This window comes from Limanda limanda, chromosome 23, assembly GCF_963576545.1.
Source record: "Limanda limanda chromosome 23, fLimLim1.1, whole genome shotgun sequence".
Lineage (NCBI taxonomy): Eukaryota > Metazoa > Chordata > Actinopteri > Pleuronectiformes > Pleuronectidae > Limanda > Limanda limanda.
Genome location: NC_083658.1, coordinates 2977656 through 2995437, shown reverse-complemented (window position 1 = coordinate 2995437; position 17782 = coordinate 2977656). Strand labels below are relative to the sequence as shown.

General features: G+C 43.3%; 2 protein-coding genes across 2 annotated transcripts; one reads left to right on the top strand and one right to left on the bottom strand.

Annotated features, from left to right (window-relative positions):
- Positions 1-907: 907 nt before the first annotated feature.
- gpr137c (G protein-coupled receptor 137c) lies at positions 908-6901 on the bottom strand. The gene is made up of 8 exons (XM_061067114.1): positions 6286-6901; positions 5552-5601; positions 5349-5456; positions 5108-5246; positions 4566-4715; positions 4035-4160; positions 3827-3951; positions 908-3728 (listed from the first exon to the last, which is right to left on the bottom strand). Exons 1-8 carry the CDS (start codon positions 6661-6663, stop codon positions 3446-3448), a joined length of 1359 nt encoding a protein of 452 aa, XP_060923097.1. The 5' UTR covers positions 6664-6901; the 3' UTR covers positions 908-3445.
- A 598-nt stretch (positions 6902-7499) lies between these two features.
- Positions 7500-16688, top strand: txndc16 (thioredoxin domain containing 16). The gene is made up of 20 exons (XM_061066950.1): positions 7500-7907; positions 8084-8251; positions 8536-8618; positions 8761-8834; positions 9098-9172; positions 9335-9456; positions 9643-9733; positions 9840-10008; positions 10138-10307; positions 10465-10525; positions 10606-10738; positions 10815-10961; positions 11063-11122; positions 11267-11471; positions 12307-12443; positions 12667-12751; positions 13876-14020; positions 14684-14871; positions 14967-15157; positions 15766-16688. Exons 2-20 carry the CDS (start codon positions 8098-8100, stop codon positions 15987-15989), a joined length of 2514 nt encoding a protein of 837 aa, XP_060922933.1. The 5' UTR covers positions 7500-7907; positions 8084-8097; the 3' UTR covers positions 15990-16688.
- Positions 16689-17782: the final 1094 nt, after the last annotated feature.

Here is a 17782-nt window from a genome sequence, read left to right as displayed (position 1 = left end):
GGGTAATCCATGGCCCCTCTAATCACTATTGTTCTCATCACTGTTGTTCCTCATGTGTGTGTGATGTTTGCCTATTTTTCTGTTTTTACACAAGTGCTAATGGGGGTTAAGCACAACAGCAGCATGTGTTTTCAGCATTAGCCGCCACCTATAATCCGAGGTATGAGCAAAAAACATAAACACCTCGGGCAGGGTTTAGTAACACATAGCATTTGACCGTAAACAGACTGGCAAAAACAAAAGCACTAACTAGTTATTGTGCACTTTTTTTTACCATCAGCTCAGATTTTCATTGTTTTTGTTTTCAAATGTTTTATAAATCAGTATTAATCCCAATGCATCCTCATAGGAGACGTGTTTATTCATGTCTGGATCCCGGTTCTGGTTTATCGTCGTATCATCTTCATGGGGAACAGTGTTATTGGTGTAACAGTGTTATAAATTCACACATGTTCGATTTGACATTTAAAATGTGCTCTTTTAAAAGTTTCATTGGAGAAATAAAGTAAATGATGTTAGATTCTTTACCTGTCTTCAGTCTGTCGTCTATAAACTCTAGTGAGCGCCATTTATAGTTATATATGTTTACAGAGAAAGAAAAATATAAATGTAGGTAAATAAATCTACTTTTAATGCAGGATTACATTTTCACAAATCACATCCTGGACCTTGTTTCTGTCCTGGAAACTGCAGCAACACACCTCGGCCAGGTTCCTCTGGGTAGTTGGCCAGCGACTCTCTTCCCTTAATTCAGCCGTAAACATATTAGCTGCTGATCTCAATCACATGAGGTTTGCAGCTGCGTGTCGGTTGGAAAAGTCCGAACCGGTCCGACCCAACAATCAGGACATTCATCTGTGTGAAGTAACGTCCTCCACGAACAGTGACCGCTTCCCTTCCGTCTAAAAACAGTGCAGTGGGTCTTTATTCAACATGGTAGTGCTTCTTTTCTTGCATACACATCGTTAGTGACTTGTCACACACTAGATTACATTCAGTTTGGCCACGGATAAAACAATTCATAAAACAATCGTCAATTGAAATCACTTTGGAAAGATATGATAAGATAAAGATATGACACTGAGTTCTTGCGCTCTGGCACAGAAGCATGCACTGCAGGTGTTAACAGATGTTAGAACAGCTGGACGCAGACGTTCACTGTGTTTCAAAGTGCTCAGTGAAACCTGTTGATACATGCGACGCTTTACACAAACAGCACTTTTCTTCAAATGACGCCAACGCTAATTTGTTCTGCGAAACAGAACCAGGCGTTTAGATAGTGAACCGTAAAGGAGCAGTGTGTGGGATTAGATCGGATCTCTGGCAGGATCTAGTATCTAACCGTTATATTAAATTCTTTGTAAAAGTCTCCTGAAACTAAGAATAGTGTTGTCGTTACTTCAGAATTAAGTTTTATGAAAATGATGACTTTATTCTTGTCATATTTCAAAGTCGTAATATTCTGTCTTAATTCTCGAGATGCCACTAGCTCCTACACACTGAACCTCCAGGTCAAAGTTTACATGGTCATTTACAGATTGAGTTTGATGACAAATGTCTGAGACGTACGACAGCGTTCAGAAACACTCCTGCAGCTTTTTCCTCCTCAGTCCTGACAAATCAACTCCAGTCATTTCAGTCTGAGAACTGGGACATTCACAAAAAACAATTCTAATAACGTTAAAAAAGACCACAGTCTATCATTAGATTCAGAAAATGTGAGATTATGAATAATGATAGGAGAGAGGGAAAGTTGAAGAAACTATAAAATCTTTAAAACACACAAATCACGTTAAAAAAAATAAGCACACTACACAAGAACAAAAATGTGAGAATCACAAACATACCGACTCACAACGTAACCTGCTTGGATTAGAAATGGATTTGACATTATCGATTAAAAACATCCCACCCTATCCCACCTTTTTCTTGTGCAAAAATATTTTCCTTAAGGAATGAAAGTCTTAGATATGAAAAGGCGATGGCACATTGATCCTTCTTTTAAAGGATGAGCAGTAACAGGTTGAAGGAAACACACACAACGAGGGGAAATCCTACATTCACTCCCCAAAGCCTCTTTTCTCTGAAGGTGAATTTCTAAGTGCAAATTGTTGAACCGCTCACAAACAGCAGCTGATTCCTTCCAGTTTTTGGTCAAATATATTGTCCAGTGTTGCATGTCACATATTGCAACTTCAATCCTTAATATATTGATCATTCTTCTGTCATTTATCACCTACAATGTACCGTGACTTCTCTTTTCATATAGTTTCCATCGTGTGATTGTGGGTTAAGAACCCTGGACAGCGCCGGCACGTTTGACCAGGGCTGTGCTATGGAGAGCGACGGTAACTCCCACATGGCAGCGACATGTTCTATTCTTTATTGACCGCTGACGTCAACTGAACAGTATTTTAATATCAGTTACGAATACTGCAAAAAAGGCTTATTTTACACGTGAAACTATACAAGTCTTGAAGAATTTTCTATTTATGTGGCAGCAAAATTAACGATCACAGTTTGAAAACGCAAAAAAAATCTGCAACTAAAAAGATAATATTAGCGCGTGTGTGATGGATGGGTCTAATAGATCTAGTTAGAGTAGAAATTCTCCCTATATTCGATAATCTAGTGTCTGATAGAAGCTGGCTAACCCTCAACGAAACAGCAACCAGTGGCAAAATGGCAAAAGCTACTTTCTGTAATGTATTCAGACGTAAAAGTGAGAAACACCATGAAATCTATAGATGCATATCATTGTCAGATCATCAGGATTGAGGATCACGCTGGGGCGAGCATCCTTCATTGTTGTTGTCCAGCCGATATCACCACTTTAATGCTACATATGCTCGCATCATGTGCGTTCCCACTGAAAACAGTAACACAATCTACTTTTGACAACTCAGTGGGCCAAACGCTCGTGAAAATTACGTCATGAGACCATTGCATCTCCGGCATTAGCTGCTAGAACTCAATAAGCCCACTTGTCCCGCCCATAGAAGCGCTGAACTGAATACAATTTAAGAGGAATGTGAAATTGGACCATGAGAGCGATTATTAGGTCCCTGATGATTCCACTTTCAAAAATGACAACCTGCATGACAAACACTTAACAGGAAAAGTTTGGTCTTTGCAGTTTTAGGTGCATTAGCAACAACTCTGGTCCCCGGTCTCCGCTGGCTTTCACTCTGGTCCGTTTTTCTTCCTTTTAAAGATGGTGAAGTCTTCAAAAAGAAGTTCGTCGTGGCACAACAACTTCCCTGTTGTTGATTTCACCACGTTTCTTGAAAACAACCAGTTCTTGTGCTCTGGACTCGGCCCTCAGCATCTTTCATAGTACCACTCGAGGGCACCTGCTTTCGATGGAGTCGGGGAGGCAAAATGGTGACGCAAATGAAGACACTCGTACAAAGGACCGACATGCGAGTGTCGCTCCTTTGTACGCTTAATTCTGTGGGGTGCAGAAATAGGTTTGCGACCCGCAGTAATAATTTTGTGGCGTGGAGTAGTAGTTACTGTGATGATGGTGGTGGTAGTTGTTGTTCTGTGGGGTGGAGTAGTAGTTGTGGTGGTGGTGGTGACTCTGGACGTTCCCGTAGGCAAAGAGCACCGGGGCGGTGGAGGCGGGCGGCTGATGGGCGGAGGCGGCGCCCGCCGGCAGAGCTCCGTTACACTGGATGGAGCCGTACCAACTGGACGCACCCAGCTGGGGCGTGCTGGAGAGCAGGCTGGGAGGAAAACGGAGAATTAATCAGTGGCCGTATTGACTTTTCAAAGTATCCCTGAAAAACCGATACTGAACCGTGTTTGTGCTGGTTGTGCCCACCTGGCTCGATCAGCCCGGCTGTTGATGCTTCTGGACAGGTCGTCGTCACTGTCGTAGCGGCGAGGGTTGTCAAAGAAGTACGTTCTGGAGCCGAAGCTGTGGCTGTTGATCATCCCTCCGGCAGCCTGAGGGATACGGTGGAGGTTCAAGCATCTCCGGCGTTTGAGAGAGTTAACAGCTCGTTTGGATTTTAAATGGCTTCTCTTACCAGGTTTTGGTTGGGTCGCTGGACTCGGAAGAAAACCACAACTAAACTGGTGGGTAGCAGCTCCCAGAAGAAGGAAATTATCCCAAACACGATGTAGGCTTCACCGCTGATCTCCTGCACGTCAGCCTGAAACACACACACACACACACACACACGCACACAATGTAAAACCAGGCTTCCCCCTGCCTCCAGTCGACATGTGAATCTTTTTCCTTTTTGTGTTATTTATCATTGAAAACACAGGTGATCAGGCTGGGTTTAACCATCTGAGAAGAATGTGGAGATGCTGCACCGACAGCTGGGATACAGACAGATTAAAGGAATCATTTCTAATGTCAGATTACACACACACACACACACACAATGATGGAACCCTTTCTAATGGGCTGTCCATCTCAAGGCCTGAGCCCTGATGTAGGTCAGAACACACACACAGAGTTATTTATAGCCAAATGAAGCCCTTTACCCATCAAGCATTGCTTTCCCAAATCTCCTCAACACACACACACACACACACACCTTATCCATTACCTGATCAGAACCACTGTACCAGCCGCAGTTAAAGGGACTGGGTCGGTCCTGTGGCGACAGCACCACCACCACCAGGTTGTAACAGGCCCTGGAGGTGAAGAGGAGAATCACCACGGCTCCGACAGCGGTCGCCTGGCACACGGACGTACCCTGCAGGAAGAGGCACCGGGCTTATTGCAGGCGTTTACGCTCATGAATCAGAACTGAATGTCAGATATAGGCCACAGATGGGATCCACCAATATGACTGAGGCCTCTCTGTGACCCAAATGAGAAACTTCAGGCCAGAAATTGAATTCGATGTGAGGTAAATGTAAGCGTCTGTGCTTGAGTCATGAGTCACATTCATTGTATTCTGCTGGGAACCCACAGTTCATGCAAAGGGCTTTCTGTGCTTTTAACTGGAAATTTCATACATGCTAACACACATTTTCTAATTACGACAGAGTAATAGGGCCACTTCAATAAATAGGATTTTTTCTGAGGTTTCATTTTCTCAGCACAAAGCAGCACTACAATTATCTGATGAATTCCCGGTTTTACCTTAGATTCAAGGTAAACGTTGGCAGAGGACATCTTGGCAATCTTGAAGATGCAGACGGCCAGAGAGACGGCACACAAGACGAACAGACTGTCGCTGATCAGAACTCGGGCCAACACTGCATGTCTGATGCCCCCATCACTGCAAACAGGAGGACATCAACTCGCTATAATAATCACACAAACTCTTTATATTCACAAATACACTGATATGTATTGATCGCAGTTTTTTAGTTTTGTTTACCTCGGTGATTCCGAACGCTCCAGGGCTCCTTGCACTAACAGTGCACAAGTCAGATTCACCACCAGGAAAAATATACTGAGACACAGGAAGAACAACCGCAGAAGAACCCTGGAAAATACAGGTAGAGGAGAAGGTTGGATTCAGACTCTCTGGCTTTGAGAACACAGGAAAAAGAATGAGGTCCAAACAGAGACAGGACTCACTTGTATTTGGTGAGCTCTGGGGAATACTTGGCTTTGGCCTTAAACATCACCTGAACAAAGACAAGAACAAATATTATTAAATACATATATCATTCTTCTTCAGGGGTATATCAACTGGCTGCTGCTCTGTTACCAACATGTGATGTGGGACACTGACCTCCACTGATCTAGTTCACTCACTTCCTGCCACGACCTTTTACTTTTTTGAAAGATGTTTAATTAAATATTAACTAAACTAAGCTGCACAAACACACAGGTAAATAAATCATTTCAAAGAATATTACCTTTAAATCATCAGTCTCATTCAAGGTGTGATTCATAGTCATAAGGTTCAGGGTGAGGACTCATCACAAATAAAGTATTTCCACACATGCATGTGAGTGTCAGATGGTCGCCTGTGAGTAATGATGCTTCAAGTTCCTCCTGACCTCCTGAAAACACAGTGCAGTGTCATTCCGTCTCATACCGAGACACTTTAAGAGAGTGGTTCACAATCTCTATGCTTGTGTTTCCCATTTAGAAAAAGATACTGCTTCACACATTTCTTTAAAATATAGAGGGACACATTCTAAAGTCGTTCCACAATCTAACCCCCACAACTGAAAGCACATTCGCTTGTGCAGAAATGAAACACAGAGTTGTGACATGTGAAATCAAAGGAAAAACCACGAGTGCACCGGTGCAGAGTCAGCACTTTTGCAGAATCAGGTCACACAGCCAGTGCACAGTCTTACCTGTGTGAAGTAGAGGTTGAGCAGGCAGAGAGTGAAGAACTGCAGGCAGACAGGGCAGCAGTAGAGCAGCCAGTAGGCCAGGGGCTGCAGCTGGTTGGCCTGCAGCACGTTTCTGAAGTAGAAGGAGAAGAGGGTGGTCCTGAGTGCTGCCCACAGCAGGCACAGGAACAGGAACACGCTCTGGAAGCTGAAGCGCTTGTGTCCGTAGTGCAGAATGAGCCAGAGCTGCAGGTAGACGAAGAGGAACAGCACGGAGTAGAGGACAGTGTAGACAGTGGTGAGGCTGAGCTCCAGGGCTGGGGATGCTGCAGCTCCTCCAGGGGACCCCTCCAGGGAGGTGAACACCCCGGAGGACAGCTCCTCTCCTGCGGGAGACATCTCCACTAACACATGGGCAGCCTCAGATTCTGAAAGTGGGTCAGACCTGGGCTTAGATCATCGTGGATGACAAAAAAATAAGACGAGTGGAAATGGCAAGATGCTCATTCTCAAAACAAGTGGCATAATAAAACTGCGCTGTGGGTTTGAATCCCATAAATGAAAAACAACAACAGGAGAGAGAGAGAGAAGGAGACAGAGGGAGCTAGGTCTCTGTGTTGTTCTCTGCAAAAACAACTTGAGGGGGCAAAACCTCCAGATCAGCTGTGATGCACTTTTATACCCGCCCCTTGCTCCAAATTCAAAAAGAGAAACTGGCCCATCACTGATCGCCATTTTGGCTCAAGGCTCCATTCATTCTCATGCGCAACAGCTGATTCCAGAGCCACTGATTCTATCTAGTTTCCGAGCCAGAAGTTCCGCACACGCCCACTCTGCTGGCGCGCCACCCTATTGGTCGACTCTACAGCCCAACCTCCGCAGCACCCTCGCCCCATTGGCTCACGGTGATGTCAGCTGTGGAATCGCACCGCCCCCACATGCTAATTGGCCAATGCCATTATGGGCGTTCCTCACAGAAGCATCAAAACAACTCGGCAAGCTGAGGAAGTGAACACCTTCAAAATAAAAGATTGTAATGTTGGTATTCACAGAGAAACAACCTTTAGAGGCACATAAATCAAACACAGCCCCCCCCACACCCAATTAAGATTACTCAGTGTTTTTTCGCATAAACTCCTCAACACTCCGCGATAGATTTCTGATCAAATATTTTATTTTGAAACAATAACAGGAAACCCTATTCTAACTACTGCTCTTTCGCTGTTTCTCGTAAAGTTTGAGACATTTCTCAGTTGTCGCTGCGAAAAACAACCTTTCTGACTATCTGTCCATGTGTCTGTCCATGTGTTTGTCCATGTCCATCCGTCCACATCTCCCACCGACACGCAGCCTCCATTTCTACACGTTTTAACCCTACAGTCCATGGTTTTAACGCGAGCTAGCACCGATAACCACAGGCTAACATAAACAAACAGGCAGCTAGCAAGCCAAGCTAACAAGCTAGCTGCAGCACCACTTGATAACTGAAGCCCTTTCTGGACTTTAATCGGGATTTTAACAACATCGGGACAAACATTACTCGAAGTTGCATGTGTACAATGTCTTCATATTCGAGTGCAAGTGAGGTTTTGCAGCTAGGAAAAACTCAAGTTGAACTTTAACCCTACTTCCGGCTTCCTCAGGTAACAGTCAGCTAGCATCCTTTGCTTTGTTTACCTTTTGTGTCCATTTAAAAGACTGAATATACGTGGCAGCTACATATGGGATGATGCTGATGAGGATAAACAGGCAACATCTAGAGATTATCATATTAATAATCTGTGTTTTCTCCCTCACTTTGGATCATCTCCCCCTCCAGAGATCTCCTGCACCATGTGGATGTGCATGGCTGCTCTGCTGCTGTGGGTGAAGTCAGGAGGATGCACAGAACGATCCAACACCTCCGAGCTGGTGGAGTACAGCGCCCTGGACTTCTATGAGAAGCTGCACTCTGGGAAGATGATGTTTATCTACTTTGAGCAGAAAGGTGAGAAGCTCGACGCCGTTCTTCACATGGAACTGGTTCTTTGTGTCGTCAGTGATGTTCCTGTCGGACCAAGGACTTCTCAGACATGATGTTTCACACAACTATGTCAACAGAAACAACATCACAGAACCGTTACTGTTCACTATTAAAATGCCAGGTCCCTTTCTAATCTATGTCTTCTTCAATTTATAACAACAAACCGAAATAGGAGCCGTGAACTCTGTCTTCTATTTGGTGTTTAAAGCTTCGATCTACAGCGTCAGTGTCTGCTCCTCTGTCTCCAGTGTCTCCGACCATCTCTCTCTTCCTGGTGGAGCTGGAGATGTCTGCTGAGGTTCTGCACGACTATGGCGTGCTGGTCGGCAAGGTAACTACTCCTACTGCAGTATCAGTGCTGTGTGCTGCATCTGTCAAGCATCTATACAAGTTTCCAGTGCTTCTATATTCAGACACAGAAGCTGGTAAGCGATTGTGTTGCAGATCGTTCACTTTGCTTTCTTTCTGTTCAGGTTAACTGCAATAAAGAGCCGGTTCACACGTACTGCACAGACGAGAGGCTCCTGCATTCAGCGTTTCTGTTCAGGTAGGTTGTGTAGGCAGGAAGTACAGTGGTGGGTCACAACATTCAAATATAACCAGACAGGATATACGTAGTAACTAATAACTCACTGACATAAATGGGGATTAAATAATACAAACACTTGTCAGTTCCACAGCAGCACAAACTTCTGTTGAGTTGGATCAGCATCTCAACAATGTCAACATGAACATGCTGGTCTGTTATATTCATTTGAACTAAGAGGTGAACATCTTCTCTCACTGTCTCGGACCATGTCTCTGGGTCAGGGGGGGTAAGGAGTTCCTGGGTTTGGATTTGGACACTGTGTTCGACGTCAACTCCATCGTCTCTGAAGTCCTGTTGTAAGTAAAAATCACTCTATTCCACCATAGAAGCTACTTTCCTTAAATGATAAATGACAATATTGTGTTGGGAAGGATAAATGATGAATTTAAAGTCGTGGAAAATGATGAAGCCTTGTTCTGTTTTAATCAAATCAGCGTTTGTGTTTCTTCCTCTCGCAGCGCCATCCTGCGTGAAGAGGTCAGGTACGTGCACACAGACACCGACCTCTTGGCCATGGAGAAAGCCGCCAGGGGCCAGAAGAATATAGTGCTGGGCTACGTGCGCAGCCTGGGAACACAAGGTGTGAACGGGGAGGGCGGATCGAATGTTGAGTGAGAGTGGTCGTATATTGTAATAATGGAGATGATCCCACCGACGTATTTAACAGCTGATTCACTGATTGTTCTGTGTCAGCTCGAGTTTGACTGATTGACTTGAATGACTCATCACATTAATTGCATTGTCTTTGCTGATTATGTCACGTCAGAGCACAGATCAATGATGGAGACGGCGTATGTGTACGGATCCAAATACCAGTTCATCCTCATAACAGGAGGACCAGTGCTCAAACATTTAGGGTACGTGTCTTTTTCCTTTTCTCTTCTTTTCTCGGAAACATTTCAAATGTGTCACACAAAAGGTTGGAATTGACCGTCTCTCTCTCCCTCTCTCTCCCTCCTTCAGTGTTAATGAATCGTCTCACTCGTCTCAAGTGTGGTTCCTCCACTGTCGAGTTCACAGTGGCTTCATGACCCCTGTGACCTCTGAGCGCTGCCCTTTGACCCGCATGAGGAAACCTCTGTCCGTCCTCAGCCTCCACTCCTTCCTGCAGCTCATGGAGGCTCCACTGGTGGTGAGTAGGACGCCGGTGTAGAATCACTGAGGAGATCTCAATACTCAATACAAGAGAATGTGAATTTAAACTATTTATATGTACATAATAATCAGAACATTTGTTAACATTTTGATTCTCAACCGCCAGTCTGAAGTATACAACGACCCCTCCATGGTCCCGCCCCCTCAGTTCCCCTACCAGCAGACCCCCCAGGTCTTCCTGTTCTCCCGACCTGAAACCGCACACCTGGACCTGGACACAGCGACCACTCTGGCCTGGAGGCTGAGAGGCTTTGCCCTGGTGCTGCTAGTTCACAGGTGTGTGCTGCTAAACGTCTTCTGAGGATTACTTTTGCGTTCTCTCACAATACTTTTGTGTATCCTCTTAATACTTGAGCATTACCTCAGGTTTGTTGCTTTATTTCTCTGACAAAACAGTTAAAATTAACCTTGTATGTGTACCTGTGTGTTTCAGCCAGAGTCCTTCATTGAAAACCCCTGATGAATATAATGCTGCTTACAGGCTGCCCGAGAAGGTGAGAAACCATATAAACAAACTAAATCACTCGTTACTTTTACTCATGTGTGCTGATTGTGTGTGTGTGTGTGCACCAAGAGTTTAGAGGTGAAGTATCTGCACTTACGCAACCTCGATGAGGTGATGGAGCTCTTTACACATCCAGAGAAAGAGGCAGAAGAGGAGGAGGATGAAGAGGAGGGCGAGGATGATGAGGAGGACTCAGATCTTGGTAAAGTGCCTGATGGTAAAATTAAGAGAATAACAGTGAAGAATAAGGAACTATAATATTAATCTGTGTGTTTCAGCCAAGCTGGACGATGAAATCGCTGCGTCCGTCTACAGAACCAGAGGCAGCTTTCTGGACATGGACTCAATCGCCCAACTCACCTCTGATAACTTCCACTCTGCAGTAGCACAAAACAGCCTCACCGTGGTGCTGTTCTACCTCAAATGTAAGACCCAGTCTGGCCTGTCAGCGACGGTGAGCAAATGATTCTGAACTAACTAATACATGTGGATGGAACTGAGTGTAGATGCTGTTTCTCACCACCAGGGGATGCTGTTTCAATGGCTGTGCTCAACTCTTTCATTGAAGTTGCAGAAAGACTTGAAGGTGAGTCCAGCTGCAAACTCCAGATATGAACTATCTCTAAATGTGATTGTGGATGTATAACCTCTGGTGTTTTTCTAAACTTATGTCTGTATCTTATTAATTGATCTAATGCAGATGTTTGACTGATCAATATCATTTTTCCAGACTCTGAGGTCGGCAACGTGCAGATGAGCTCAGTCGACTGTGGAGAGTGGAGCGACCTCTGTGCCGCCCAGTCAGGCTCAGCTCCCCCGGCTCCGTTCACACCGATCACAGCCTTCCCCGGCGTCTGGGTCTTCCCCCCCCAGGCGTCGGCGCGGCACTACAGCGGCATGCTGGGTAGCGAGGCGCTGCATCGCTTCATCATGCTGTGAGTTTTCTAACAGCCATAAGAAAGAGTCTCAACTGGAGTTAAATGACTTGAACTTACATTATTAGTTTCATCGCATAAAACAAATCTGGATCATTTCGCATTTGCTGCTCAGAGTTGGACTTTTCTGTTTTTCTAATGTGTCTCTTGAGAGTAACACAACTTTAGACAAGTACTAACTAAACAATGCCTTCCTGTTTTATGTGTTTAATTATGTTTATTATTGTTTTAGGGAGCAGAGTCACTGCTTATCCAAGCGATTACACAGAGTAGAACTTCACAAATCAAAGTCCACGGCTTTAAAGACGTCTTAAACGATCTGTTGAATTTTAAATCTCCACATATGATAAAGAGGAAACATCCTGCAGAGATGTTTGTCTTGGACTATTAGAGCTGCACCAAGTTAAACAGTTCCTAGGAAAAACAACCGATACTGAAAACGACTGAACAAAGTAGAAAAAGACGTGATCTTATCAGAATCATAATGTTGTTTCTCGTCACAATTTATCTTCTGTACCTCAGAAAAAACAGGAAACACAGGAAACCCATGTCGACATGTTCAAAACATAAATTAGTTTCATGAGTTTGGAGGAAAAGCGGCTGCTGCTCTTACACAACTCAACTTGTTCTTGGCCGTATTGAAACCAACTAAAGCAGCTTCTCAGGGAACGTCTTGTGAATATATCTCAGAGTCAATGGTTAAACTCTTCTGCTGTAATTTGATTTGTCCCTTAAGCACCTAGGATTTAAATATGTGTTTTCCTCCTAACAAATAATTCTTTATAAATCAGAAAGGAAATCTGAAATGTTTGTGTAAACTCTGCGGTTTAACCAGGAGCTGCTCAGCCTCGCCCACACTACTGACCACAGAGGAGGAAGTGGCATCATTTCTACAGGGAGTGCCTCACCCTGAGTTAGCGGAGTACAAGCCCGACAGAGTACTGGGACTGTTTCTGTCTCCAGAACATGCAGGTAGGAGGCTGTGAGTACGTGTTGGCCACCTCACTGGCTAATAATTACAAGAAAAAAGTAATAACAATACTCTTTATTTGCATGGCACTTTTCTAGAGGATAAAACAAGTTGAATACAATAAAACATTTGACTTAAATCAGATGGAATATGGTTAAAGAAGGGATTTGATAGTAGTAACAGATCTTGTGATGGTGTGATGTTGATGCTTCTCTCTCTCACTAGGTGCCCCAGTGTTTACTGAAGCAGCAGAGTCACTGAGAGGAGAGGTGCTAACTGGACTGCTCACTGACGGACTGGCAGAGAAATGGTAACGGCTCTGATTCCCCTTCAACATCAGTCGGGAGTAGGGTTGCAAAATTCCGGGAATATTCAAAGTTGGAAACTTGCCATGGAAATTAACGGGAATTAACGTGAATATACAGGAATTAACGGGAATAAACTGGAAATGTTGTGGGTAATTTATACTAACTGTATTAACCTTGTCATATACAGACATAAATATAAACATTTTGTTTTGTCATAGTCTGATTTGAGCCCTGAGGAAACTTTGGGCACTTGACTATATGCTTCTGCATCGTTGTGTCATTCTTAACATAGGTCTTTGCACAGTATTTGCAAATGTACACAGCCTTTCCTTCTACATTGGATGGGGTGAAATGTCTCCACACATGAGAGAGTGCACGTGGCATTGTTCTGTAGAATAAGATGAGAACAAAGTTTGTAAAAAAAACATACTTATGCAATGCCAGAGATATAAATAGTTAGCCAAACAATTGGAATAGTCTGTAAAAATATTTTACAATTGATGGATAAATTAATGGAAATAGGCTAGATGAACAGATGAACAATCCTCAATCAGCATGCTAATATATTTTCCCCAGTAATATCATGGAAACTTACCTGACTAGTCCTGCACACTACAGCAGGCTTCAATAGCCCTGCTGTAGAGTGAAGGATGCTGGGAGTTATCTGTGCATGTGATGGAAGAATGCACAGTGGAGGGTTGAAATTCAACGTCTAGCGTGTGTTGCATTCCATCCATCTTTAAAATAGAGTTTTGAATGATGTTCAATTGCTCAGCGTTTAATTTGCATAGTTGTTTTTTTTTCAAAATTCCCGAGCTTAATATTCCCATGGAAAGTTTCCCGAAAGTTTCTGGAAATTTACCCGAAACTTTCCGCCCCTTTGCAACCCTAGTTGGGAGTAAATTAGATCATAAGAGCAGGCAAATGTGTCAATGCATCTAAAAAGCATCCTGGGATACGATCACTCACTGTTATTCAACAATATACGACGATTCTGCAACGAACATCCAGATGTGTCCTGGTTAAACACGTGTGCCCAGTACACGAGAATGGTCATGTGTTTTGTGTATTGAAATTTGATTGTGTTAAATAACGTGTGTGTGTGTGTGTTGTGTTTGCTGCTCAGGGCCGCAGACCACACCGTGGCCCTTCCTGCAGTGTTGGCGTTCCCCTCCTGGAGGACACCCACTCGTCCCTCGTCCACGCTGCCTGTGGCGTCCTCGTCCAAGGAGCTGCTCTCCCACATCCACACGGCTCTGCTCCATCCAATGGTAAATCACACAGTGTGTTTATAGTTCTCTTTTTTTTTTTTCTATGGGAAATACTAAAAGAAAGTGACCGTTTTCCTACGATTACCTGATTAGAAGTAATAACTTAAGTTAAACAAGCAGAACTCTACATCCCAAGGTATCTAAGGTCTGAGCCAGACTTCATTTATATCCCATGAAAAAGGCCTTAAACAAACAGTGTGTTTCTTGGAAGTTTGTGAAAGCCAGGACTAAATTGTTCAGGGTGTCACGGATTAACAAGCTCCATGTGTGGATCCAGTGTGAACAGGGTTTCTCTGCAAGGTCAGAGAGACGCATCGTGTCCCAGTTCATGTAACCAAGACGAAATGAAGCGTAAACGACAAATCTGAAAATCTAGATGTTGCTCAACAAGTAAATACTGTGAGAACAGAAGTCCAAACAATGACACGTTCTGCCTTTGGGTGGTGCTGTTGTCCTCGTTGAATTTGTCCTGGAGCAAAGCAGAGCCTCTACTACGTAAAAGAAGAATTTATTTACACAAATTCCTGATATTTATATGAGTGTATATAATTTAATGTAATAATTAAATATTTTGAGAATCAGAATCAAAAGCACCTTTTTTCTATCTACCTATATAAATATCTATTTCTTTCTCCTTCTTTTTCATATCCCTTTTGTCTCCAGCCTGAACTGACGGTGGAAAATCTGCCGTCCTTCTTCTCTCTGGGCAAAACCCTCCTGCTCCTTTTCGTGGGAGAGGAGGAGGACGAGATCGGGCGGAGGCAGAACCAGGCGCTGGTGGAGGAGATGGGAAGAGTGGTGGAGCTGGGAGACGGGAGGATGGAGCGGTATCTCGCCTGCTGGATCCACCTGTAAGTGCGACGGTCAAATCATCAAACAAATTAGAGCTTACGAAATGACACTGGTATTTTCCTTTATATCTATATTTTGACGTTGTGTGTCCCAGTGGCCGAACTCCAGCTGGCATGTCGGTCCTGGGGTCCTACCTGGGCTCTATGCCCCCCCTGCCTGCTCTGGTCCTCACCCATTTACCCACTGGAGGTGAGATCTATCAGTACCCCCCCAACACCCCAATAGTGGCCCCGTCTGTGCTGCAGTGGCTGCAGAGGATCGAGGACAAGACAGAGTCACCTGCAGGTAAGAGGGAAATAATGTAATAGAATAGAATATAATAGTATAGAAAGCCTTAAATGTAAATTAAATGAGAGTTCCTGAAAAGAATATGAAAAATGTTCCACCCATAGTAGAAATACTATGATGGTAAAAGCTGGGAAAAGATTTAGTTTCCTACAGATTGATTAACAACATGTCCACTCCCATGTTGCAGCATCTGTTGCACTTCTGTCCGTCCTGGCAGAAGAGTCCCTCACATGTTGCTCTCTCTGAGGTTTCTTCCCCTACTGATTGATTTGATTGACTCTGTAATTGCTCCATAAAGTCAGTCATTTGCTTCACAGCTTGTAGTTTTGCAATGAGGCCATTTTCGCACATGCTGTTAAAATGCATCTGACTGTGTTTTCCAGCTGTTAATACATCGACAATGAGTAATCCAATTAACCTCTCACATTTACACCCGGTGCGGAGGAGGTGGTCCTCTGCTGCAGCAGTGATGCTACTGTCTGCAGCCGAGAACTTCCTACCATATGTTTATAAAGATGGACGACATGACGGCTCCCTGAAAGTGAAGCCAAGTCGTCTCAGTCGCCAGGAAGTGGACAGGCTCTTATCTTGGTGTGTCTCCGCAGGGACGCTGGGTGAAGACAGTTGGCCTCCTGCTGTCAAGTTCTACGAGTTTCTAAAAATCATGGACACGCAGGAACCTGGCTCGGCCCGGCAGCAGGCGCCTGAAGAGGAGGAAGAGGACGAGGAAGAGGAGAATATGGAAGATGATTTGTCGTCGGAAGAGGGGACAGATTCCTCCAGCTCTCCTGCTCCTGATGCTACGACGAACACTCACTCTGAACTGTGACATGTCTTTTATATTAAAGGATTATTTAATTTTTCTATAATGCATCTTTTATCGTCAGATTTTTGAATCATTTCTTGGAATTTTATGTCCGATTAGAAAAGATTTAGCAAAAATGACACGACTGTGAAATTTTACAATTGAGTTTTTATATTTATACATCTCAGTGACCTATGTATTTAAATTTCCCTCAACACATCTCAAGTTTTAGAGTTTGCTACATCAGGACCCAAAGTAAACAAGAGAGGAATTTAAAGGTTGCCAAACAAAATCCATAAATCCCAAAACAGAATATCCAAATCCAAAAGTCAAGAATCTAAGAGAGCTAGATCAAGATCAAGTCAAAAAGTTTTTCAAAGGTTCATGACGGAGGCAGAATTGTGATGTGACGTTGTTTTCCCAGGGGTGTTAACAGAACTGTTCAGTTTCATTTCCTGCAGTTTGACTCCACCACAGTCACTTGTGGTTTTGTGTCTGATTCACTGTGAATCTTCTGCTTTTATGTGATTGGCTGACTGTAATTTTCCATTTTTTTAAGCTCCAACTTGCAGGAAGTGGGTGTCACAGTCAGTCTTGTTTACTAAATTCCTAATTATGCTTGATAATCAAGTTCCTGAAAATGCACAAGTCATCTCTTTCACTGTTACAAAGTTATTACCACATCTGCTTTCTCCGTAATAAACATTCTGTGTAAATTGCAAAGATTGCTGTCAATCGCTACAATCTTCTATTTATATTTAGACTTGGTTTGATTAAAAATCTCTTAAATCCTCAGGCTTTATAAAAAATCATCTCTAATCTATAAACAATTTAGGACTATATGTGCATATACACTGTAAAAAGAATTTGAGCATTTATTTTTTTACAACAAACAAACAGTCTTTACAGCTGAAAATGAATTAAGAATAAATTAAATACAAAGTCTAATTAAATGTCAGAAGGAGATAGAATAGGCTGCATCTCATCCTCTTTCAAGAAAATAATTTCTCAGAATAAAATTGTATTTCCTGCTGAACCAGGAAGTGACCTCGTTGTGGTTGGGTAAACGCTTGTTGAACACAAGGTCATGTTCCTATAGACACAATGTGAAGTTAATTCAAATTATATATAACGTATATATGTATGTGGCTGTTGTAACAATCTGAAACAGAAAGGACAAACTGAGGGGAAGCAGAAATGGTAGTTAGCACGAGAGTTAGCTAGCTAGCTAGTGTTGCGCTCAGCTGCCATGAAGAGGACGGATGTCAACATGGACACTGTGGTGTGAGAGGAAGGACTTGAACTTCAGATAAGGTGAGTTAGTCTCTAATCTGTTTGTCCACTTGTCGATTTAATGGAGGATACAGAGTTGTGTCCATTTTTCACGTATTTTCCCGGCGTCTGACATCAATTATGTGTTAATTGTATCCGCGTAAGCAAAGTAGTGTCTTCTGTTTGAACAGATAAACTGAAGTAATCAGTTGCCACAGTAATATCATTATGGTTTCATGACCAATACACCAACAACACTTTCAAATGCGTTAAATGTCCTCTCTCAACTTCCTGCACTCAGTTGATTTATCCTCTGAAAGAACAAGGCCTCAGTCTGACCCCTGAGCATTAGAAAAAATATCATTCAAATAATTTAAAGAAGGATTTAAGTGGGATTGTTGGATTTATTTGACTAAATATTTGATCCTAGTTATCAAAAGAACAAAAGAACCCACAGCAGTTATTCCAGTGAGTCTGTCCGAGTGGATTTCTCCCTCATGAAGTCAGTGTTCAGTTTACAGTGTGGTGCTCAACTCCATCATCGT